This window comes from Pithys albifrons, chromosome Z (assembly GCF_047495875.1).
Source record: "Pithys albifrons albifrons isolate INPA30051 chromosome Z, PitAlb_v1, whole genome shotgun sequence".
Taxonomy (NCBI): domain Eukaryota; kingdom Metazoa; phylum Chordata; class Aves; order Passeriformes; family Thamnophilidae; genus Pithys; species Pithys albifrons.
In genome coordinates this window covers 18,647,030-18,669,622 of record NC_092497.1, presented here as the reverse complement: position 1 = coordinate 18,669,622, position 22,593 = coordinate 18,647,030, and the positions used below count along the sequence as shown (strand labels likewise).

The 22,593-nt window shown below is 38.6% G+C and overlaps 2 protein-coding genes across 2 annotated transcripts in view; one reads left to right on the top strand and one right to left on the bottom strand.

Annotated features, from left to right (window-relative positions):
* SNX18 (sorting nexin 18) overlaps positions 1 to 22,593 on the bottom strand; it is a 258,941-nt gene that overhangs the window by 77,677 nt on the left and 158,671 nt on the right. The gene's annotated exons all lie outside the window — the stretch shown is intronic.
* Positions 1,375 to 22,593, top strand: part of LOC139684590 (chondroitin sulfate proteoglycan 4-like) — a 37,937-nt gene continuing 16,718 nt past the window's right edge. Inside the window, 5 exon segments of the mRNA XM_071580697.1 lie at positions 1,375 to 1,486; positions 10,745 to 10,908; positions 11,476 to 15,045; positions 15,912 to 16,382; positions 17,187 to 17,363. Coding sequence (XP_071436798.1) covers positions 1,375 to 1,486; positions 10,745 to 10,908; positions 11,476 to 15,045; positions 15,912 to 16,382; positions 17,187 to 17,363 — 4,494 coding nt within the window.

The following is a 22,593-nucleotide window of genomic DNA, read 5'->3' as shown; positions in this document are numbered from 1 at the left end:
CATAAACTCTAAAAAAACAACATGTTGCTTGTTGTGTAGAGGGAGGTGTAAGGACATAATGCAATCAGAATGACCTACTGGCAGATTTTCAAGTTTGCAGTCAGTGGAGTCTTTAATCATGAAGCCAACTCCTGAAAGGTGTCTTTCGGTTTTGGGTTTGACTGACCAGTAGAGTGTGTAGCTGGCACCATGTTCTTTAAGGCTGCCTTCCTCATGAAGACGAACTTCACTGAGAGCAGCAATGTCAATGTTGAGCCGTGACAGTTTGTGGGCTATTAGAGCAGAACAACGCTCAGGATGTCCACTATCCACAGTATCAAGCATGGTTCTGATGTTCCAACATGCGAGTGTTAGTTTGAGCACACCTTTGCAGGCAGGTGTATGCCATTGAAGATGCCGGTTGGCTGCGGTTATCCAACCGGGTGTGGAGATGAGCTTTGTTTAGGCCAGCTTTGCTAGGCCCCTCTCCTTGTGGAGCAAGCAGTGCTCTCCCTAGAAAAGGCTGCTTGGTCATTGAGGATGCTGCCGCAAGAGACTGTCATCTCCGGGGTCAAGTCTCGAATGACCAATACCTTGAACTGCCTGCATGCAGGGTTGGGCCTGTGGCTTCCAGCTGCTTCCTATCACCTGCCGTTTTCGACCCTCACCTGTCGCTACAGGGCTTTGCAATGTGGGTGAACCCTTCAAGCCTGTGCAATGGATTTTTTAGGTGAGGCACAGCGTGCGCAGAACTGGCCCCACCCTTTACTCCTCAGGTTCATCTGCCACGGCCTAGCGAGCTTGGACGGTGACAGTGAATACCTCAGAACGTAGGTTTGGTTGGAGTATCCTTCTCTTAGATGGATGGCCTTACAGGGCTAAGTGAGCTCCATCTGCCCGGGTTTGGGGTTGGAGTTGTCCTTCTCCTAGGACGGTTGCCAGACGGCTAGCGAGCCCATCCTGCCCGTGGACACACTTTGTCTGACCCTTCAGCTGAGACCTGTCTGGCATGGGAGACCCTACCGGCGGCACAAACCACCTCCAGCATAGCTCTCAACCTCGTGAGGGCATGCAAGCTTCTCCCCCGCGACAAGGGGGTGTCCCCGGAGAAGATCAGAAATTAATAAAAGCCTAATTGGAGGGTTTTTTGAAAGGAACAATTTCAGATATTACAGATGACATACACCTCTCTTGTGTTTCCACACGAGAATTTCAGTGTATGGAGCTTTGAGTGATGTTCTCATTGCTTGTGTGAGCAAAGACCCTGCAGGCAGGATGGGTGGGGGAGTGTTTTTATTCCTGATAGAGAAGCCTCCGAGCTATTGAGGATGTCAAGGAGATTAGATTGCCATTGAACCAGCAATCTCTAGCAATAGCATCATTTTCTTAAATGACATGACAAAGGGTATTGCCCTGGATATAGCTGGTAGTAATGTTAGGCCAACCATTATTTTATGGCTTGCTGTTACAGTAGTGTGGTACATCCTGGTGTTCCAGGCAGTGCAAGGTAAAGCCAGAGGGTACATTTGCAAACCATCTGATAGGGACATGAGCCTGCTACTTTTTGTACTAGGTGCACCATCCTGTAATTCTTTGGCTGAGCTGCCTTCAAGCTGAGCTCTGCTGGGGGGGGGCATGTGAACTGACATCACTGCCAGGTGAGTTTGTTAAATTCCAGCTCTTCTCTCTTACTTGAGGTGCTGTTACAGCTATAGCCTCACCCAGAGATAACCTAGTGAAAAGGAAAACCCGTTGAAAGCTGAAAGGAAAAAAAAAAGCACTAACTGCTTCTTGCAGGCAGTGTACTGAAATTATGTGTTAAGTAGATTTCCCAATTCTTCAGTTTTCACTGAGTTTCTGTGATAGAACCAGAAAATTATGTCAGTTCCATTCATATCACATTCCATACTTTTAGTGGTTTTGGTAGTGTTTAATGTACCCACAAAATCTCGCTAAATTTTGCACTGAGAAAGAGTGAATAGTCTCTTGAGAATTCCCTTTTGGGTAATGGTTATATTAACCTTAAAGGGCATTCCCAGTTAATCTGGCAGCTTCCTGTTCCTCGTTCATTTATTCCATGTGCTGTTCATGTCACCTGCTACCAATGTAGATAAGACAACAAAAATGTATTTTTTAATTATGAAGTGTCCGGTTTTGATTCTTTGCTTCTGTTTCCCCCGAGCCTGTCATTCTGCCACATTATTTCTGCTTTTTATTCTTATAGAAAAGCTTCATTAACCAAACTTCTGTTTTTTGAAGTATCAGCACTGTGTTTTGGAGAGTGTAAGATTTGTAAGGAAACCATATTATGAATTCTGTGGTACTAGTACTATTTTTCAGTCTCATCAGTTGAACTTATCATATCTGTCATGCAGCAAGTAATGTGTTAAAAAAGAACATTCAAAGAATGGTTCTATCTAGCTGTAAAAGGAAAAGAAGAAGCCATAAGTGCATTTTTATTTGTAAGCATTTATTTTCTGGAGTTTTTTCCACAGGTGATTAATAGTAATTGCTGCTGAATCAGACCAAAAGGAGGTTCAAGTTTTCCTCCTGCAAACATGAGAGGTGCGGAGATTCACTGTAAGACACAGGACTGATCAGCATGGGATTACACCAGTAAAAGAACAGTCTTCATTTCATGATGCTCACAAATTCAAGTTAGGATTTAAAGCCCATTCAATCTAGTTTTAATGGGCAGTCACACTAACATGAGGTCAGGTTTCAGTCAGTAACTTGAGAGAAGTTACCTACCAATCTGATCCTTCACTGTTCTTCAAAGCAAAAAAAGCAATTATGAAATTACTTTAGGAAAGTAATTCTGTTTTTCAACTGCTAGTTTCTTGAGCTTTGAATCAGCAGAACTGATCGTCTTTATTTCCAGAATAATATGCCACTCCTGACAACTCCATGAAATCTATGGCAATTTCTTTTGCTATTTCCATTATATTTTAAAGTATAGTGATTTTTATCCCTGGTGTGCTATAAATTCAAAACACAGCACTGTGCCAGTTACTAAGAAGAAAATTAACTCTACCCCAGCCAAAACCAGGAGAGTTATGTAGACCTTTTGGAAGTTCCAACCAAATGTTAGCCATGTAAGATACCTTGCCTGAAGGAATTATTTTTCAGTCAGTTAATTAATTTTTCTTCTATCTTCATAGCATCTTTGTCATACCCCTTGGAGAAGTTTTTTTCAGAAGCTTTAATATGAATTAATTACTTTTAAAGTAACTGTATGCAAGTGCTAGAACTCAGCATCTGTTTCTCCAAAATCTGAGTTTGGGATTCTCCAATACTCAAAATTGTTTCAGACATATTACGGGCAGATTCAAGATGAAAGAAAGAAATACAACTAGATAGGGAAATAAATGTACAAATCTCAAAATTTTGGAACAGGTACTTGCAGCATGTGAAAAGAATCAGTTTCAGTCAGTTCTGATCAATGGTTCCAGCTAAATAACTCAGCACAGAACTTAAACCTTCTGAAGCTACAGACTTCTGTAGGAGTGTTTGTACACTATGAAATTCTCTTTGGAGAGGACTTACAGGTCTTCAGGTGGTGCAGTGATTGAAATCTTGGACCTGGATGCAAAGCTGTGTTAATGGGAAGGAGCTAGAGGAATGGTTTGATTCTTTGGGAAAGCTCTAGGCATGTTTATAGTGCAGAATGTGAGTCCATGCAGTAATTCCACATATATCCTTTAATCTCTCATTCTGCCTTTTTTTTAAGAGCTTGTTACACTGTCTACCTGAAATCTGGAGATCTTTCACTAATATTTTCTCCCCTTTTTAATGTGTCTCCCCTTCTGCCGTAAAAGGCTTAAAAGTTATTCATATCACAACAGATTTATATTTGGTATTAACAGGCTCTGAACACTTGTTTCCATCACTCAAATCCTATTCCAAGGGAGAATCTTCACGTTTTATATATGTTGTAAGTTGCAACCTGGTTTTCCTGTGGTTTGGAGAAACAAAGTTCAGACTTGTATCTCCATCTGTTGGGACCTGTGTATTTTATCTTAGTTACAGCAGAAGCTATTGGGACTCAAGGTATCTGTCATGGTTTGCCTACCATTTAGTGCATGAAGACTCTTAAATGAGGCTTCAAGCTGTACCTCTGTATAGCTGCAAGTATTTTTACTGTTTGGAAATGTGCCTTCATCTCTAGACTGTACGACTCCTCCACCTCTTACTGGAGCACCATAAAAGACTTGTTAGTTCAGAAGAAATGTCAGGTATGCAAAAAGCTCTTCTGTTGTGAGTATTGAGGGACAAAGGGGGACAAAGCTATACTATTTTGGCTTCTTTACAGCTCTGAAGTGAGCTCTCACAGAATGTGTTTAGTAGTCTATTAGTGTGAAAAAGTATGCTCTCCAAAATAAGAGATTACATGGGTTTTTTCACTAACTGCAGGAGGAATGGGCTGTGCTCTTAGGCAGAGCTTCTACTTGAACATTAAAAATAGGAAAGTCAGAAACATACCTAAATTTGTCAACAGACAGGTAGAAAACCACTGACATATGAAAGATAAGTATTTTTCTGAGCTATCTGTGCCAGCTGATTTCTGTTCCCTTTTCAGTTTTGTGAACGAGCTGCAGGGGATAAACTTGGAGGTGCACATCTCAACTGGCTAATGGTGCCTTGTTCATTCAAGTTACTAAAACAGATGCTGCCTCTAGACACACGAGAGCTGACGAAGCCAGTACAACTGATGTATGTGCTTGTTGCACTTTGTCAGAGTGTGCTGTTAGGATGGATGAATTAATCTTTATTCTGACTTTGTGTTTTTCATATAGAAAGTTAAGTACCTTTATTTTCCTGAAGTGACGTTAGACATTTGGAGTATCTTGGGAGGGATATGCATCAAGCATCTACCAGATAAGGATGTTCTCTAGATCTGGGGCTGTGAGATACCAATGCACCACAGGATAACAGTAACAGATGTAACGGAATGGAAAAAAACAGTGAATTTATTTTCTTCCCTCTCTCTTCTTGTTAATTCCTTTTCATGCAGCCAAGCTGTATAACTCATTGATATGGTTGATTATTGATGAGGCCACTGCAAGAGCTGTGGTCTCAGCTGAGGAGTTACTGTGACATGGAAGGGACTTGTCTTTGCTTCAGACAGCAAAGAAGTCAACAAAGCACTGCCCTTTAGCATTTCTGGAGTTTGGAGAGGATCCTGGCTGAAAATGCATAGGCTATGTTAGAATCAAACCTTTATTTTTGTGGTTTTATCTTTAATGACTAAGTAGTGCAATGGACTCCATGCCTTTCAGCAAAACCAGTTATATAGTGTTGTTTTCAGCAAATCATCAGTTTGCCTGAGCAGCTGTACTTCTGTGGCCTAGGTATGACAGGTATTGTAGTGTTGAAAAGATCAATATATTGGTTATTAAAAAAAACCAAGTGCTTTTCTGTACATGAGAAGGATTCAGGATGTCTGAATATACTCTTAAGTGTTACCTACATTGTTTTTCCTTACACTTTAGGTTTCTGGTGAAAGCTTTATCTTTAAAGGGCCCTGGCACTGACACCTCCTGAACACTTTGAAGACTAAAACATTGACCAAGAACTGTCTTACATGAAACAATGGCATTTTTGTTTTCTGCTTGAAGATCAAATGATATATTTAAATTTTTTTCATATAAAAGGATGGATATCAAGGGCAGAAAAAGGATCTGGTAAAATGTCTGTCTTTTTCATCTGGCATGAATGTAAAAACAATATTGGTTTACATATGTATAAAACTCTTTCTGGGTTACTAGTTCAGGCACAGTAGTGAACGCCTTTGTATGTGACTTTATTTGGGATTAATGTGTTAAAGGTACCCAAAGGAGTAAAGGATTGAGACATCTGGAGATTTTGCTGTTTCCTGTCCACAGTGGAAGCCAAAAGGAGCTGAGTGAACATGAAGTCTGCATTAAATTAAAATTAAAAAGTGAATGTGGAATTGCAATTCCAAGATCATTGTTCTTTAAGCTTTGCTGAGAAGATACTTAATCAAATCTGAAACAGGAAATATTGACAGAAAAAAAGGAAAAAAATCCATTCTTTCCGTTAGCTGTTTGGACTTGATTTTGTTGTTGGATAGATGTGCCTCGCTCATGATAACTTTGTAGTGAGTCTGAGTTTGGTTTCTTCTAGATACATTTGTGGGGTTGTTAGTTTGGCAGTGGAGAAGATAGGAGGCTTTTATTTGTTTGTGGTTTGAGTACAGAAAGAAGAGAAACATTATTCAAGGTGTAGTTGTTTCTTGAATTAGATGATGTTTTTAGCTCTGGAGAATGAAAGCTGAACAAAAATACAAAATGCCAACCTAGTACCACCACTAAGTGATGAGTGAAGAACCTTTTACTCTGTGACTGTGAAGGCTTTTGCCATACTTGAGCCAGTTTCTTGTGATTACTTCAAAGAAAGATGTTATGGACAGAGCAGGTCAAGAATCTTCAGTAAAATTACTTGAAACAAATTTTTCAAAATTTGCACTTCCCATATGAATGCTACCTGTTGTGATGGAAATACAGGGAAGTATTTATAGCCCCAGAGATGAGGAGATCTTTAAATTTGTATCCCAAGTGATTATACCTCTATTTTTTGAGCCTTTGTGACCCTGTCCATAAAGGGACATTAATAATTGACATTGCTCTGACTGTTATTCTCAGATGCTTGCACTTGTCTTTTCCATTTGAGGCACAGAGATGTTACAAAACAGGGTGTCTGCCCAGGCACTCCAGAGGAATCGTTCCATATATGATACACTGAATTCACCTGTTCCAGCCAAGAGACCTTCAAGGCTGGTGTTACTGGCTGAACTCATTTTCTCTAATGATGTGATTAATGTCAGATGATCCATGACAAAATGTCCCTATTTCAAGAACACCAGATTAATTTTGAGGTCAGCCATAACATGATTTCAGCCAGAAATCATTCTAAAAGTGTCTGCTCTAGAGGAGCCTGATTCCTGTACTATAACAATGTGCTTCTTAGTTTGATGGGTACGGAACAAGAAATCATGCCAAGGCACTGTAGGTGGTCTTGGCCTAAGGTCTCGTTTAGTGTGGGATCAGTGCCTACCTGCCTCCACTTTCAGTGTAGGATTCTGACTCTGTAGAGTTATATGGAAAGCAAAAGCTTTAACTTCTTTTTCTCTCTTCAGGAAATTCATATATAGTATAAATATCAAACTGTTTCCCAGTAGTGCATGGCAAAATATTGACTTTGCAGCTTCATTCTAGTTATTCTAAATTGCACTTAATAATCCATAGTTAAATTTGTCTTTCTGCTCAATTGCTTACTGAAAATCCAATTTTTTTCCCCACATACTCAAGTCTATTGAAAATACGATGTGTTTAAAAGTAATTTTCAATTCCCATCAGCAATCATTACTTTGCATTCAGAAATTCAACTAAATTTGGGGGCTGTGTTACAGTGATCATAATAAATTTTCAGGATGTTGAAACGTGTGAAAAATTTTGATTTCATTTGTTAATTTCTGAGGAACCTCAGAATTATAATTAAATCTCTTCTATGGGGGTGCTAGGATATAATGTAGCAAAATGAATGTAACTGCTTCTTGGAGTCTCAGTAGGGTGAGGAGAAGGATCTGTCTTATCAGGGTGAAACCTTTTTGCGCCTGTAACGTTACATTGATGTTCTGATGTTATCACAATGCTGAAGGAAATGTAGTCTTGTACTGGTTAAGAGAGGTTATTTCAGACAGCTGGGTTATGTTTTGTGTGATCTTCAGGAAGTGTCTGGTTTAACCCCAGCTGGTAACTAAGTACCACACAGCTGCTTGCTCAGTCCTCCACCCCATGGTGGGAAGGTGAGGATAATCAGGAAAAAAAAGTAAAACTCACGAGTTGAGACAAGAACAGTTTAAAATGTAGTAATAGAAAAGGGAGACAACAAGAAGAGAGAAAGAAATAAAACCAAAAACTGACAAGTGATGCACAATACAACTGCTCACCATCTACTGGCTGATGCCCAGCCTCCCCCCAGTTTATGTACTGGATATGTTGGTTTGTGGTGTGGAATTCCCTTTGGCCAGTTCAGGTGAACTGTCTTGGTCATGCTCCTCCCAGCCTCTTATGCACCTGTTTGCTGGCAGGGAATGGGACACTGAGAAGTCCTTGACTTTGGGTGAGCAATAATTAGCAATAATTAGCAACAACTAATGCACCACTCTGTCACCAACATTATTCTCTTACTAAATCCAAAACACAGCACTATACCAGCTACTAGGAAGAAAATTAATGCTATTCCAACCAAAACCTGAACAGGAGGACAGTATCTCTGTGCATCATTTGCTGAGATGGAAGTGAGGGGACTCCTCTCCCTTACCTATGCTCTGTAGGGCTGGGGCAGTCTCCTGTGGTCCATTTGTGCGTTAGATAGTACAGTGGCATTCCCAGCCACTGCCATAATACAAATTTAGCATAATATAAAAATGAAAAATACTTAACCTGTTTCCTTATTAGTTTATAGGCTCTCCTTATTAGTTTATTAGTTTGTAGGCATATTAGTTAGTACTTATACTGTTTTTTTTCTCTAGTTCTGTTATTTCAGTATTTGCTTTAAAGGGGAGGTCTTCCTTTATTAACACCACAGAATAACATTTCTATGTACAACAAATGGCATAGGTTCTCTCAGCCTAAAAATTTTGTGTAAGACCTGTGAGGTGTATTGCAGCTATTTGATAAAAGATTCTTTTGATCTAGAAGTATACTGATGGGGGAGAGTTCCATTTTATTCCAATTGGAACCAATTTTTCTATACACAGTGGTGATTGTTCATTTGGAAGAAGTATGTGTACTTCAGTAATCTGAGGGTTTTTCTTGTGTTTCTCTGGTTACTTCACATGACTTGGTATTACAGTTTCTGGCTGTGGGGTTTGCTGAAATCTCATTCTTGTGGAAGCTACCTAGAATTTTTATATGTACTACAGCAAATTTTACTATTAATGATTATATAATGAATTACCTGCTTGATGAGATCTGTGATTTGGCACTCTGTGCAGAATCCAGTACAGAGTGTTGAGTTAAAGCCACACTTCATAGGAGTCATCAGAGTGTATTAGATTCTGGAAGAAGACAGCTAAGATAGGGACTGTAACAATTAAACCTCAAAGATCCTTTGCATTTACTCTTGACTTTAAAAAGGAGGAAGTTATTTCAGAATAAAGCTAAAAACTGCAAAACAAATATTTAACTGGTGTTGTCCTTACAGAACTGTGTACAAACACAGCTGAAAGCGTCATAAAGCCTGGCAAATATAATTTGAAAAAAACACATCTAAGGGGAAAAGAAGGTCAAGGATCAATATGAAGGAATCAAAGCTCTTACTAAATCCTTCTTAAGTACATCGAGAACAAAAACCCTGCACAGAATCTGTGCAGCCCGTTGATTTAAGTTATCAGTATAAAAGAAGCACTGAGTAAGGGCATGGCTACTACAGAGAAGGTAAATTAAATGTTTACTGCTAATTGGGAAGATTCCCAAACTGAAAGTCCTTTTTTCTGTGGTGGAGGTGGAGAAAGAGAGAGGTTGACCTAAAAAAACTTGGGGATGAAATAACTTTCTTGCTAACAGTAATATCTGATCTCATACTTTAAACTCCCTGGGTACCTGAAGCCTGAATGATGACAGATTTTATGCCAGTATTTAAAATAGGAATGACCAGGGAACTGTAAGCCTGACATCTGGACCGGTCAAATTTTAGATAACTATAACAGGGGCTAAAGAATGCACAAGTGAGTAGGATCAACTTGGGAGGAGTCTGTTAGATTTCTCTAAAGATAGATTCTGCTTTACAAAACTGTTGGAGCTTTCTTGATGGGGTGGACAAGGTGTCTAAGATTTAGGTTTGCAAAAGGCTTTTGATAAAGTTTACCATCAGAGGCATTTGAGTGGCCATTGAACAGGAGTGCAGGGCTTTATATGTTAAGTAAAGGAGTAAGTAGGAGGAAGGGTAAATGATGATTTCTTTTTTTCATATGTCAAAAAGGAGTTACCAGCAGAGTTTTTGAGGATTTGGTCTTAGGAACTATGCTGTTCAATATAGTAATAATGAGGATGGTAAAGGCAGTGAGTAGTCAAATGAGAAAACTTACTGGTGTTACTGTTCTTCAAGGCAGAAAAGAGGGGAGAAGAGAGTGAAGGAGGCCTGTACAAAACTGAGGGACTGGCCAACAGGACAGCAGGGATGGTTGGAGGCTTAATACAGGAAACAAGAGGGCACTTCTGCCTGAAAAAGAGGGCTTAAAATGTATGAAAGAATGACGCAGTTGGCAGGAGACCTGTAGGCCTTCTCTGCAGAGATGACAGAGATGTCTCTGACAGAGACGTAGAAATACATTATAAATGAAGATGTTTCCAAAGAGAAACTAGAGGACTACTTCAAAAAGAAATTCTTTGAGAGCTACAAAATAGGCTGGGTGTGACAAGCTCAGGAGAACACCTGAAGCAAATAAAAAATGATTGAAAGAATATTTGAAAGATATTATTCAATATAATTGCAGTGTTCCTACCATTCCTATTCATCAACGTTGCATGTAGAATACTGGGCTATATTTACTCTGGTATGGCCATAGACTCTTATTTACTTGCTTGGACTGGTGAATTTGATATCTGAGATTTATTTTAATTTGTACATAAATATATAGAAAGTAATAGAAATTCTTTACATACATTTAGCTGTAAATTAGAAAAAGATATTTTATATGTGGTTAGATGACCTGTTTGTTTTCCTTTATTTCTTTCAGTATCATTTTATGGTGGTAGCTTTGTGGAGCTGAACGTGGCAGAGTCATCGTCTCAGACATCCTTTTAGTTGCAGTTTCGAACAAGCAAAGCACAGGGACTGCTTTTTCTTGCAGCTGGGAAGACAGATTATTGTTTAATGGAGCTACGGTCAGGATATGTACAGGTATGCTTTGTAACTGTAGCTAGAAAGGTATTTTTAGCCTGTATTGCTCAGTGTTTTTCTTTAAGCTGTTATGTATAACAAGTCTTAAAGTTTCTGTTTAAAAAGTGGAAAAATCACGTAGTTGATAATTTCAGAATATGGTCTTTATTTCTTACAATTCCATCTCTATAGGCTTTGAAATCTCTACATTTTGAAATCAAGATAATTGTGTTCAAATCATGAGATTCAGTAAAGGCAGAATGTCAGATTGATGATGTTATTACAGAAGTTTGGATCCAAGTAGTTGTTTTTCTGTAAGGTAGAGTCTTGAAAGGTTGCCATCAGTTGGATTTTCAGGAGCTGGACTGCAGAGGAGTCTATTCCTGTTTCTACAGTTGTTCAAGCTGTATTTCTGATGGCAAGAAAACTGATACAGAATTTTAGTGGGATTTTCTTTTTCGATTGACAATTATATTTTGTCAATTATGTGCTTACTATAAAAGTGTGTGAAAATTAATGTATTAAGCTATATACTAATATATGAAAAATGCCACTGGATTTTGATAGTTAAAATTCTGTCTCTTGCAGCTGAAAATTAACTTCGGTGTGGGGGAACGAGTACTGCATTCTCAGCAAAGATCTCAGCTGAATGATTTAGCTTGGCACCTCATTGAATTACATCATGAACATGATAATGTCACATTGGTAATTGATAAACATGACAAAACTAGTACAAAAATGCCTGGAATTCTCTATGAATTAAACATTGATTATGGATTCTACATAGGTGGCACTAGTAAATTTGATGCTCCCTACCTTGGTGGAGCACTACCCAGTTTCCGAGGATGTATTGATGGTGTGTTGCTCAACAACAGAGACATTCTGATGCCTCTGAGACCTTCTCCTGCCTTCAAGAACATCCATGAAGTTTCAGTGGGATGCAGTGATGAATTCTTCGCAGGTGAAGAAGAACCCATTAGTTTCTTCAGTTCCAGGTCCTATGTTTCTTTCCCATCGTGGAATGTGTATGATGAGGGAATCTTTGAGTATACATTGCAAACCTCAGCTGCGCATGGCTTGCTGCTTTACCACCCTGGGCAAGCGGGAGATTTCATTGCAATGGAAATGGAAGATGGTTTAATTAAAGCTTATGTTGGAAAACATAAACATAGAACCCATCTTTCCTCTTGCAGGTCAGTCAATGATAGTCATTGGCACTACATCAAACTGAAATTTACTGCAGAATATTTGCAGCTGACGTTGGATGAAGAAACTGTGAAAAAATCATTGCCTCCCCACAGTAAGCTACCACTTCTGAAGGGATCCCTCTTTGTAGGTGGTGTAGATGACAGAACACGATCAGAAGTGGTTAAGTTAGAGCTGATTTCAGTATCTGGGAAGTATGCTAGAGGAGGATCCTTCAATGGTTACTTAAGAAACCTGAAAGCCAACTCAGAAAAGAAATCGCTGAAGAATGTTTTGGTGACTAAGGACATTTCAGCTGGATGTGAAATGGAGAGTGCTTTTAACACAAGTCTTTTTTTAGGGGTGTCTGTAAAGAACCCTATTGTGAAAGCAGACCCAATATTTGCCTTTTCCCATGAAAGCTCTGTCCCTCTGAACAAGGAAGACAAAAGCCACCTTTTAGTTCTAAATAGCTTGATTGTGCCAGAGGGTGGACAAGCTTCGCTGGAATCTAAGCATATTAAATTCAGCTTAGACTTTGAGAAATTAGGAATTCATCAGTCACAATTTCTTTTTGAAATAAAGGAGCCACCTTCTCATGGAAACTTGAAACTAAATGTTGGACCAGTGCAGGAGGTACATACATTTACTATGCAGGATATGTGGCAAGGGAAGATTCTTTATGTCCATGATGGCTCTGAAGACACTTATGATCATTTTAATTTCTCTGTTTCTACCAGCAGTGAGAAGATTGTGCCTTCATATTTGCAAGGAAATGAGCAGCATGTGTTTAGCATCATTGTCACTTCAGTAAATGATGCTCCTGAGATCACACTTCCTGAGGGGAACTTGCTTCTTCTGTTAGAGAACTCAAAGAAACGTTTGACTAGTGATCTGATAAAAGTTCTAGATCAGGATACGGGTTCTCAGGATCTCAGTCTTTCAGTCCTTGGAAATCTGAATGCAGTTGCAGGATTTTTAGAAAACTCAAAGCACCCTGGAAAAACTATTACTACTTTTTCTAATGAGGACTTAAGAGAAGGTACTGTTTTCTTTGTCCACACAGGTGTCAAGAACTCAAGGGTTGTTCTCAGGGCAAGTGATGGTGAGAAGGTGAGCAACACTGTTGTGTTACGTGTCATGGCAGTTCATTTGGATTACAGAGTTGTCAACAACTCAGGAATAAATCTGCTCCAAGGTGTTACAGCTATTATAAGACCTAGACATCTAGCAGTTGAAACAAATGCCATCCTCCAGGAACTGGAGATACGTTACGAGATCACAGAGCCACCACAGTTTGGTCAAGTCCAAAGGCAGCTTTCAAGGGGGGAGTGGAAGCAAGTCAACTCTTTTTCTCAACGCTCTCTTCAGCGTGGCCGTGTGAGATACTGCAGCACTTTCAAAGAAATTCAGCTGGAAAATGTAACTGACCAGTTTAAGTTCAAAGTTAGTGTAGAAGACAGAGTCAGTGAAGAGTACACGTTTCCAATCAAAGTGAAATGGTTAAGGTACAGTTTATTGAAACATGCTCCTCTAAAAATTGAAAAGTCAAAAAAGAAGTATTTAAATTCTGATAATCTTTTTGCTGTGGTTGCAGATGTAGAAATACCTGAAGATGAGCTTCATTTTAAATTGCTGTCTCTACCAAGGAAGGGACAGATACTGTTTAATGACCAGCCTTTGAAAAAAGATTCAGTTTTTAGCCAGAAAGATATTACTGATCAGAAAGTGGCGTATGAATTAATCAACAGATACCATGAAGACAACTATGACACATTTAGGTTCCTCATTTCTACAAAGTATCTGGAATCAAATTTATATTACTTTGAAATCTACATAAAATCAGATTTCAGAAACATTATTTTGACTAACAATGGCCTTAATGTTACTGAAGGTGCAGGAGAGTTAATAACAAGCACAAAGTTGTTTGTACAAACACCAGATAATAAAACTTTCCAATATAAAGTTACACAGTTTCCTAAGCATGGGAAATTAAAACTTATTAATTTTTCAGGCCCATTCCAGAATAGTGATAATCTCACAACTTTCACTAATGAAGATATAACCGATGAGCACCTTATGTATGTGCATGATGATTCTGAGACACTGTGTGATGAATTTCTTGTCAGAGCTTCCAGCAAAGAGTCAGGAAAGTGGGCAGACTTTGATCCAGAAGTAGAACCTTTGTCAGTAGAAATTAGATTCAACATTTCTGTCCAGCTGAAGAATGATGAGAAACCAATACGTGTAATTGATAAGATATTTAACATAGTGAGAAATGAGCAACGATTATTAACTTTGGCAGACCTTTGCTATCATGATCCTGATTCTGATTTTGATGATGGACAATTGCTATATACTAGACGTGGTATTTCCAATGGGGACTTGGTGCTAACAAATGATACTTTGCATAGACTCTACCAATTCAAACAAGTGGACCTGGAGCAAAAGCAAGTCTTGTTTCTACACCGTGGTGCAGATTTTGGGCATTTTGTGCTTTTTGTGACAGATGGCAAGCACTATACTTCTTTGCTTTTAGAAGTTAATGCCTCTGATCCTTATGTTAGGTTGGCAAATAATACAGGATTGTTGGTTCAAAAAGGAAAAGAGGAAACTATTTCAACAGCTAACCTAAGTGCTACTACAAACCAAGACATAAGAAACGATCATGAGCTTACATATGAGATACTCTCTTTCCCAAAATATGGAAGAATATATGTAAATAATCTACTGATGGATTCCTTTACTCAACTTGATCTGATAAAGGGGCATGTGACCTACAGACATGATGACAGCAACAACCTTATTGACACATTTAACTTCACAGTCCATGCTAGAGGCGTTCATCTGAATGCTGAAGTGCAGGTTCGCATATATTTGGAAAGTCAGCAGCAGCCACCGAGGATTGTGAACACAAACAGTCTCTTGGTTGAAGAAGGAAAACCAGTTAAAATCAGTAAAGGGAAACTGCAAGTAAGTTCACATGTTGTCCATTCCTCCGGTCCTGTAACAAGTTTTCCTTATTGTTTTTTCAGCTATTGCGCAGTGTCTTTAGTTTGTGTGTTCATTTCTTTAACTCCTTTTGGTTACTGCTAATATGACTGCATTCTGGATGCTGAATTCTGGAAATACTGGCATTAACAAGCTTCCATTTATAGAAATGAAAGCTGATTATGCTAAAGAAAAATATTTGCCCATAGTCTTTTCCTTTGTTACATATTGGTGCTTGAGAAAGTTAGGATTTGGAGATGCTGCATGTGTGTATTTGTTTCAGTTCTAACAATTGTTGGTACTTCATGTACCCTTCTTAGTTGAGCTGATGGGAAATACCAAGGCAGAAAGAGTTTTGATTCATTCAGTTTGGAGCTAGTCTAATTAAAACTGTTTGAGGACTACATCCAAAATTTTAGAAATATGGAGTCACAAACCTGGAACGGTTTCTGTTTGGTTGATTCTTCCCTGCCTATTCCCTGCCTATTATTTGTGTGTAGTTTCCCAGTAACGACCACGAGAGGGCTCCAACAGCACGTTGCTGTGCTGCTGAAATCCTTGTTTCAGGCAGGGATTTTTAGCTCTGAAGCCATTAGTTAATTCCACAGTGTGTTCCTTTTCAAAATTACAAAACATACGTGAGGTTACAAAAGGCTCCCTTACCACCTTTATTTAACACGTGTCTGATTAAGGTATTGCATTGTTTTGGAAACTGTGTAACCCATTTAAGGACTACCAGCTTAGTTAGGTAGACACTCCCAGGGCTAAGAGTGAAAAATTCAGAAGAGAATTGTACAATTTCTCCTGTTTGCATTTGAATAATTTTGGGATATTTCCCTAAATTTAAGGTTGTTCATGAAAACAGTTCTCCATCTGAGATTGTGTTCACAGTAAGAAAGCTTCCAGTCCATGGATACATTCGGAAGTTTTCCTTGGAAGAAAGTTATCTCAGTTCTGACCAAAAGCCAGTTTTGAGCTTCACACAGCAAGATATCAACGAAGGCAAAGTCCAGTATGTGCAGACAGTTTCTGACCAACTAGAGGACCATTTTTTTCTGGATGTGACCAATGGTGTCCGAACAGTGAGTGGAATAGAGATCTCTGTAGACATCATCCCCAGAATGATTCCACTGGAAGTACAGAACTTCACAGTTATTGAAGGGGGCTCAAAAACCCTGGTCAAAGACTATCTAAAAATGTCTAGTGTACATTTTGCAGGACTCAGCTGTGAATTCCTTTTAACTGAACAGCCAAAACATGGGTATGTTGAAAACTCTCGTGTTCCCGGAATAAAGTTAACCACATTTACCAGAAAACAGGTAACACATTTAGATTCACTTTGCTGTTGTCATGATTAATTCTTTGTATTGCTGAGTGCTGTGAGATTTTTTGGGAAGTGGTGAATTTGAGCTTCATTCTGATCTAGAGTCTAAGATCCTTCTGCACTTTCTAGCTGGTCATTTGGAGTGGGGAGGGGAATCATAGTGGTGAATCACATCACTTCCTTGTGTGCTACTGTTCACACAGACTCGTGTGTGATAATCACAGTAGATTGATGGCCCACTCACATGCAGGTAGAATTGTAGATACTCTGGAAATGTAAGACAACATAAGGCTGTGGGTACATTTTGAAAAGACCAGAGGATATGGTATGTAGACTGAACAGGGAGGAAAGCAGAAAAAAGTAATTATTTTTAAGGTTGTGTCTTTGCTCACAGGCAGCCAGTATATGCATAATGTGCTGATTTTCAGTCATTTAGCTCCAAGAAGCAAAATGGTATCATAAGTCACCTTGTGCTAACACTGTCTTCAGTTTATAAATTCCACGAAACCTCTTGTTACATAGAGTGGGATTGGATTTTCTGTTTTCCCCTCGGGAGGAAAGGGAAGTGCCAAGTCAGGCAAGATATTCTGGACAGAGGAATTAACAGATGAGCAGTAAAATTTACTGTTTTGAATGTGAAAAAAGATAGAGGTACAGATCTGACATAAGCATAAATAAAATCTTAGAAGTCATAAAATGTTCACTCAATAAATAGAGGGGCATGAGTAGACGAGTATTTTTCAATGTGACATTTATTTTTTCTAACCTCTTTAGTTTTTCAACATGTTGTATTTTTCAGGTGGAACAAGGATTAATCTACTATGTTCATGATGGCAGTGAAGAGCTGATGGACAATTTTACTGTGATAGTAAATAACACGGAGTTGTGGAAACAAAGTTTGCCCCAAACTATATTTGTAACTGTTACTGCAATAAATGATGAAGCTCCTGTTATAAAAGTTAACAGAATTCTTCAGGTATGTTTGTCAACATTTTTAAGTGCTAAAATTATTTCTGTTATTTCTGATGCCACTTAATGCACCTTCGTTAACAGAGTATTAGGTTTTTATTGGCTGAGATAATCAATATAATAAGTAACAGTCCTGGGATTTAGAGAAATTAATGGTAATGGAAGAAGGCTGTACATGGCTACTTTGTATTTAGGAAGATTCTAGTTATCATGGAAAACATTTTCTGCTCTAGTAATATAAATCTTATCTAGAAGGCTGAGTGTTCTTTTAATCCTAAAGTTACATGAAGTCACTTGGACTGATGCAGCGATTGTGGGAGTGGATGGCTTGCACCTGGTCATTGTTGTGTTTTAGTGGTTTTTGCTGGGATGTCTTGAGGGCTATTAATGAATGTGTAACTTTAAAAAAGTACCAAGAGTAGTGATGATGAGGATGCTGTGTTCTCACTGTTGTCTTTGCACAGCCTTCCTACACTGTGTTCCTTGCCATTAACTGTACTAAAGGGTCACACTTGCTGAGGTACATTATGCTGCCTGCTCCTGTCTGGATGTCCCAGAAAAGAAAATTGGCTATGTATTGGGTATTCCTTGGAGAAGGAATGTTCCTTGGAAGGAATGTTCCCTTCTTCAAAACTTGCAAATAATACAATGCAATCTGTGCAAATGTAAGCTGTTACATGGCATCAAAATATTGGTGCAGGCACTGAAACTATTACCATGTGATGCTGTGAGCTGAAAAAAGTACATGTTAACTTGTTTCTAACTGCCTCCTCCTAAAAAATTTTGTAGAAATTTTTAAAATTGTTGACTGATGCTAACTTTTACTCTTGTTAGCTGAGTTTTTAATCTATTGATCTTTGCAAAAATAAATCTACTACTGATGTCTGAAATCAGCTCATAAAAGAAAATCCTAAGACTCAATTTGTGAGTTTTGTCAGGCAGCATTCTTTTTATTAGACGTTGGATGCATGAGAATCTAATTTCTTCTGAAGTGTGCATACAGAGTTACAAAAGCCTCTTGCTTTTATTTAATTACCTAATTTACAATTCAAAGCATTATCTAATACTGTTACACTCACTTCCAAAACTGTCCTTCCCTTAGTACCACCCCCATCATGCCTCCCTGAATTGAGTTCAAGGTCTTGACTACCTTTTGTCTTCTCCTCTTTCTCTTCCTCATCATCTCTGTCCTGCTTGGAATCATTTCAAGATTTCTGGGCCTTCTGGATAGTTTTGGCTAGAGTTAAACAGTGTGCCTATTACATTTTTCTGGGTACATTCTATGCAAACTAAAATCTTTATCCATTGAAATCCTTAATGAGAAACATCATATTTCAGAAATCTAATACAAAGGTACTTACCTAAAGTGCTGCAAAAAGGGCTAAAAGAATTAGACTAAAACCTATATAACTTAAAATTAAGGGCATCACCACTACTGTCACTTAAATTTCAGTGCATTTTCAGATTGATTGATTGATTAATTAATTAATTAATGTATATAATTGTTCTTTTTTTGTGTTATGGAAGCACTTGGTAACCAGAAACAATTTATTATGGGCACTGTGTCCCTAAAGTCCCCATTTCCAATCTGAGATGTGATGGGTAAAAACAAATTAACTGACTCCAAAAAGCAGAATGAAATTAATGTTGGGGTCTGCTAATGAACCTGTGGTCTCAGTAAACCACTTGGGAGACACCAAGACAAAGAACATATTTAGGAATAGGTTTGAAAGAAGCTAAGCAGTATATTTTGAGATGATTATAACTCTGTGTTATGTATTTAGCCTTTCCACATTAGAAAAGACATAATTTTTTAACAGTGATAGTAATAGTATTGTGCAGCTTTGCAGTGTCAGCAGGTGGTCTGTGATAATCTGCAGATGCCGACAACGGAAGACACCCTGCCCTGTGCAGACACTGCTGGTAGAGGGACAGACGCCCTTCACAAGCATTTGAGTGGTACAGAACAAAACCTTCCCTGGTGGAAGTAACTGCATTGGTGCTGTACAGACACTGGCACAGCAAACAGTAGTTTGTCTGGTCACAGGAAAGAGGACAATATGTCCAGTCAGATTTTTCTGTCTCCATTTTGGTGAGCTGCCAGCATTGAACTGCAGTCTGTTAATAAAACTGAGGCTGTGCAGTGCATGGCAATGCAGCTTATGGATTTTTCTAAAAATGTCGGTAAGTCTGGGCTTCCCAAGAACAATGATGACAGAGCTCCACCTGCTGAAGTTGTTCCTCTCCACTGGGTGGGCAGTTTGCATACCCAGAACCAGGATGATGCCTTTGTGCATGTGATTTTGCTAGTCATGCACAAGCTATTGTTGAGACATAACCTTTGTTTTTGACCAATATGCACACACGTGGTGGATTCATATGCAGTCTAAACCAAACCTGTCAGTAACGTATATACTGGGAGGCATCCACTGAGATGATTCTTCCTCAGATCAAACTTACATATCCTGAGCTGGTGGGAGAAAATATGTTTTTCTTAGTCCTGCTAAATATTGAAATGACATAGACACTCCTGTGTAGGGTGGTAGTGTCTGGCCTCATGTTCTAGCCAAGCAGTTTGTGCTCATCAAGGACATTGCTAGTGGTGGATGCTGAGTAATACTGGATTACTCCGTAAGACCGTTGCTTTTAAAAATGTGTTAGCTCTTTCATATATTTTGTAGGGTTGGAAATGTGCAAAACTATAAAATGAGGGACCACTACTGTGTAAACTAAAGTTCAGTAGGACTGTTTGAGTTGAGTGAAGTTCAGCCCATCATAAATTTTTCGGGTCAGAATATAAAAAGTTAGAAGGAACAACTAGCAATTCATTGCATCTGTGGAGAAATAGCTTCTGTGAGGAGCTGCATTATATAGCCTTTGATGTTGGTGTGGATGTATGGAAGTTAATTTTGGCCTTGATGCCGTGAATGACCCTTCCCCCCAAAAACAGGACTTCGAGCCACATTAGTGTAGGGTAAGATAAAAAGTAAAGGTCCTTTAATAACACAGGGGCTACAGCCTACAGGAATACAGGATGACATGCATGTACTTTAGTTCTTGTTTCTATGGCTTTTATAATAAGATCTCTCCAATCATTGCTTTACACATTTCTCAGTCTAGCCCTAGTTCCACCCCTGGTCCAACCCCCAGAATTGGGTCTGGGGTCGTCAAGCCCCTCTGTCTTCATCAACTCTTCTTCCTCAGGCACACAAAGGTCTCTTGGAGTTCATCCAGTTCTGGCTTTTGGGTCACTCTGACCTATGTTTATGTTTCATTCTGTAGGCCTTCTGATATCCTTCAGCTCTTTACCTTGGAAAGGAGTCTAAACAAGATTAATTAACTAAAGGAATTTGAGTTCCCTGTTCTGGGACAGGGGTAGTGATAGAAAGGCATTAAACTTAAACTGTTAGAAATATTAACCCTCTAAAAATCTACAACTACTGTGTTCCTAAAATCTACAAAATGTGTGAAAATCAGAACAGAAACCCCTTTGGCATCAGCCTTTATCATGGGATTCAGACCAAATGCAAGAAACTGTTGATCATCATGCTGAAGGAGTACAACCCCAGCTCCCTCACTTCAGGCATCCGTAACATCTCTTCTTCAAACAGCCTTGACTGTTGTGTCTCTTGTTACCAAGGTTATGAACACTATGGGGCGAGTTTCGAGGTGACAGACAACCAAATATTTTGGGAGTTGTATTTTTTTTAATGAAGGAAGTGAAAGTAAGTGAAGGTTTTAGGTGGGGTTTGGTGTTTTTTTGTTTGTTTGTTTTTCCTTGGTTGAGAATTTATGGCAAAAGGTATGAGACACAGAAAGTTTTACTGTCGTGAGAGCTTCTGTAATGTATGCTGGTAATCCTTGCATTTAATTTAAAGCCTTTCTGTTGAAACAAATTTGTGAGGGATATGTTTATTTAGAACATACGTTATCAGCATTTTAGGTATAATTTCCTAAAATTCCCACAGGTTCTACAGGCATTTGTTTTTTCTGGGTTAGGAATGGGTAAGGAAAATAGGAAGGTTTTAAGAAAATTACTATACTGGCATTATTTGCTGCATTTATGTATGAGTTTAAATGTATTTATGGGTACCAGTGCTGTGAACAGACTGTATCCTACTGTTACCAGAAGAGGGCTACATTTTCCTAGAAATGTGTATGCAAGGTATCCTAGGTATGTGGCATGCAAGGAGATAGTGATGAGCTGAATGCTGGAAGTAGAGCAGAATGAATTATTTCCCATCAGCAGGGTCATGAACCCTTTTTTGGACCATGCCTGTGGAATGTGTTAGGCACATGCAAAACGAGTGTAATGCTACATCCTGGAAGTTCAGATACAGTTTTAATGGTCAAGGACATCTTGATCCCAGATATGGAAAATGTGCAATTCCTGCAGTATTCTGTCTTTGCTTCCTTACCACTCTTCAGCTGTTAGATCTCCTTTCATTCCTCAAGGATCATATTGCAGGTCATGTACAGTTCTTAAAAAGCACTGTGTGTTAGTATACTGGAAAAATAGAATTAAGTACTGGCATTATAGAAAAAAGGCTTTTTTTCTGTAATTAGAAATTATAATTCTTTTTTCCTTTAGTAAGGAGAAAAATATTAGACTTAATGAGTCAGGTACTATGTTTCCATATTCTTTGCATGATGTTTTGTCTGCATCTACTGAGATGAGTTAAAGGATTGCAGTACAAAACCTGTGACACTGGTGTGGTTATTTGGTGTCACTCACTAAGGCACCCTTTGCCATTAGTTGTCATCCTGTGTATTCATAAGTGTCATTCTTTATCAAAATTTGATATTAATAATTACATTACAGAGAAATATATATTTTAAGGGTGAAAATAACTATTTGCTCATTGCAAGGTATTTTCTATTAAAAACTTACTTTTCAAACTGTAGTCAAAAAACCCACTTAATTTCATTTTAGTATCTCTTTTTCCATGGCACTATGAAATATTTCCTCTATTGAAGTATGAAGGCAAAAATCCCACTGGTTTTCCAAGGTTTTCTACCATGATTTTTATTAAAAAGTAAAATTAATACTTAGGGAAAAATCTGTGATTGCTATTTTGTTTTTGGCAAAGGTAAAATGCCCTTTGTAAAGTATAATTTTTTCTCCTCAATGATTTGGTGTGATGTTACTACCAGATATCTATTAAGTGTACTAAGACCTTAGGAAGACAGAAAGGTTTGATGCAGTGTGTGTTTTGAAGTGCAAGCTCAGGTATTTA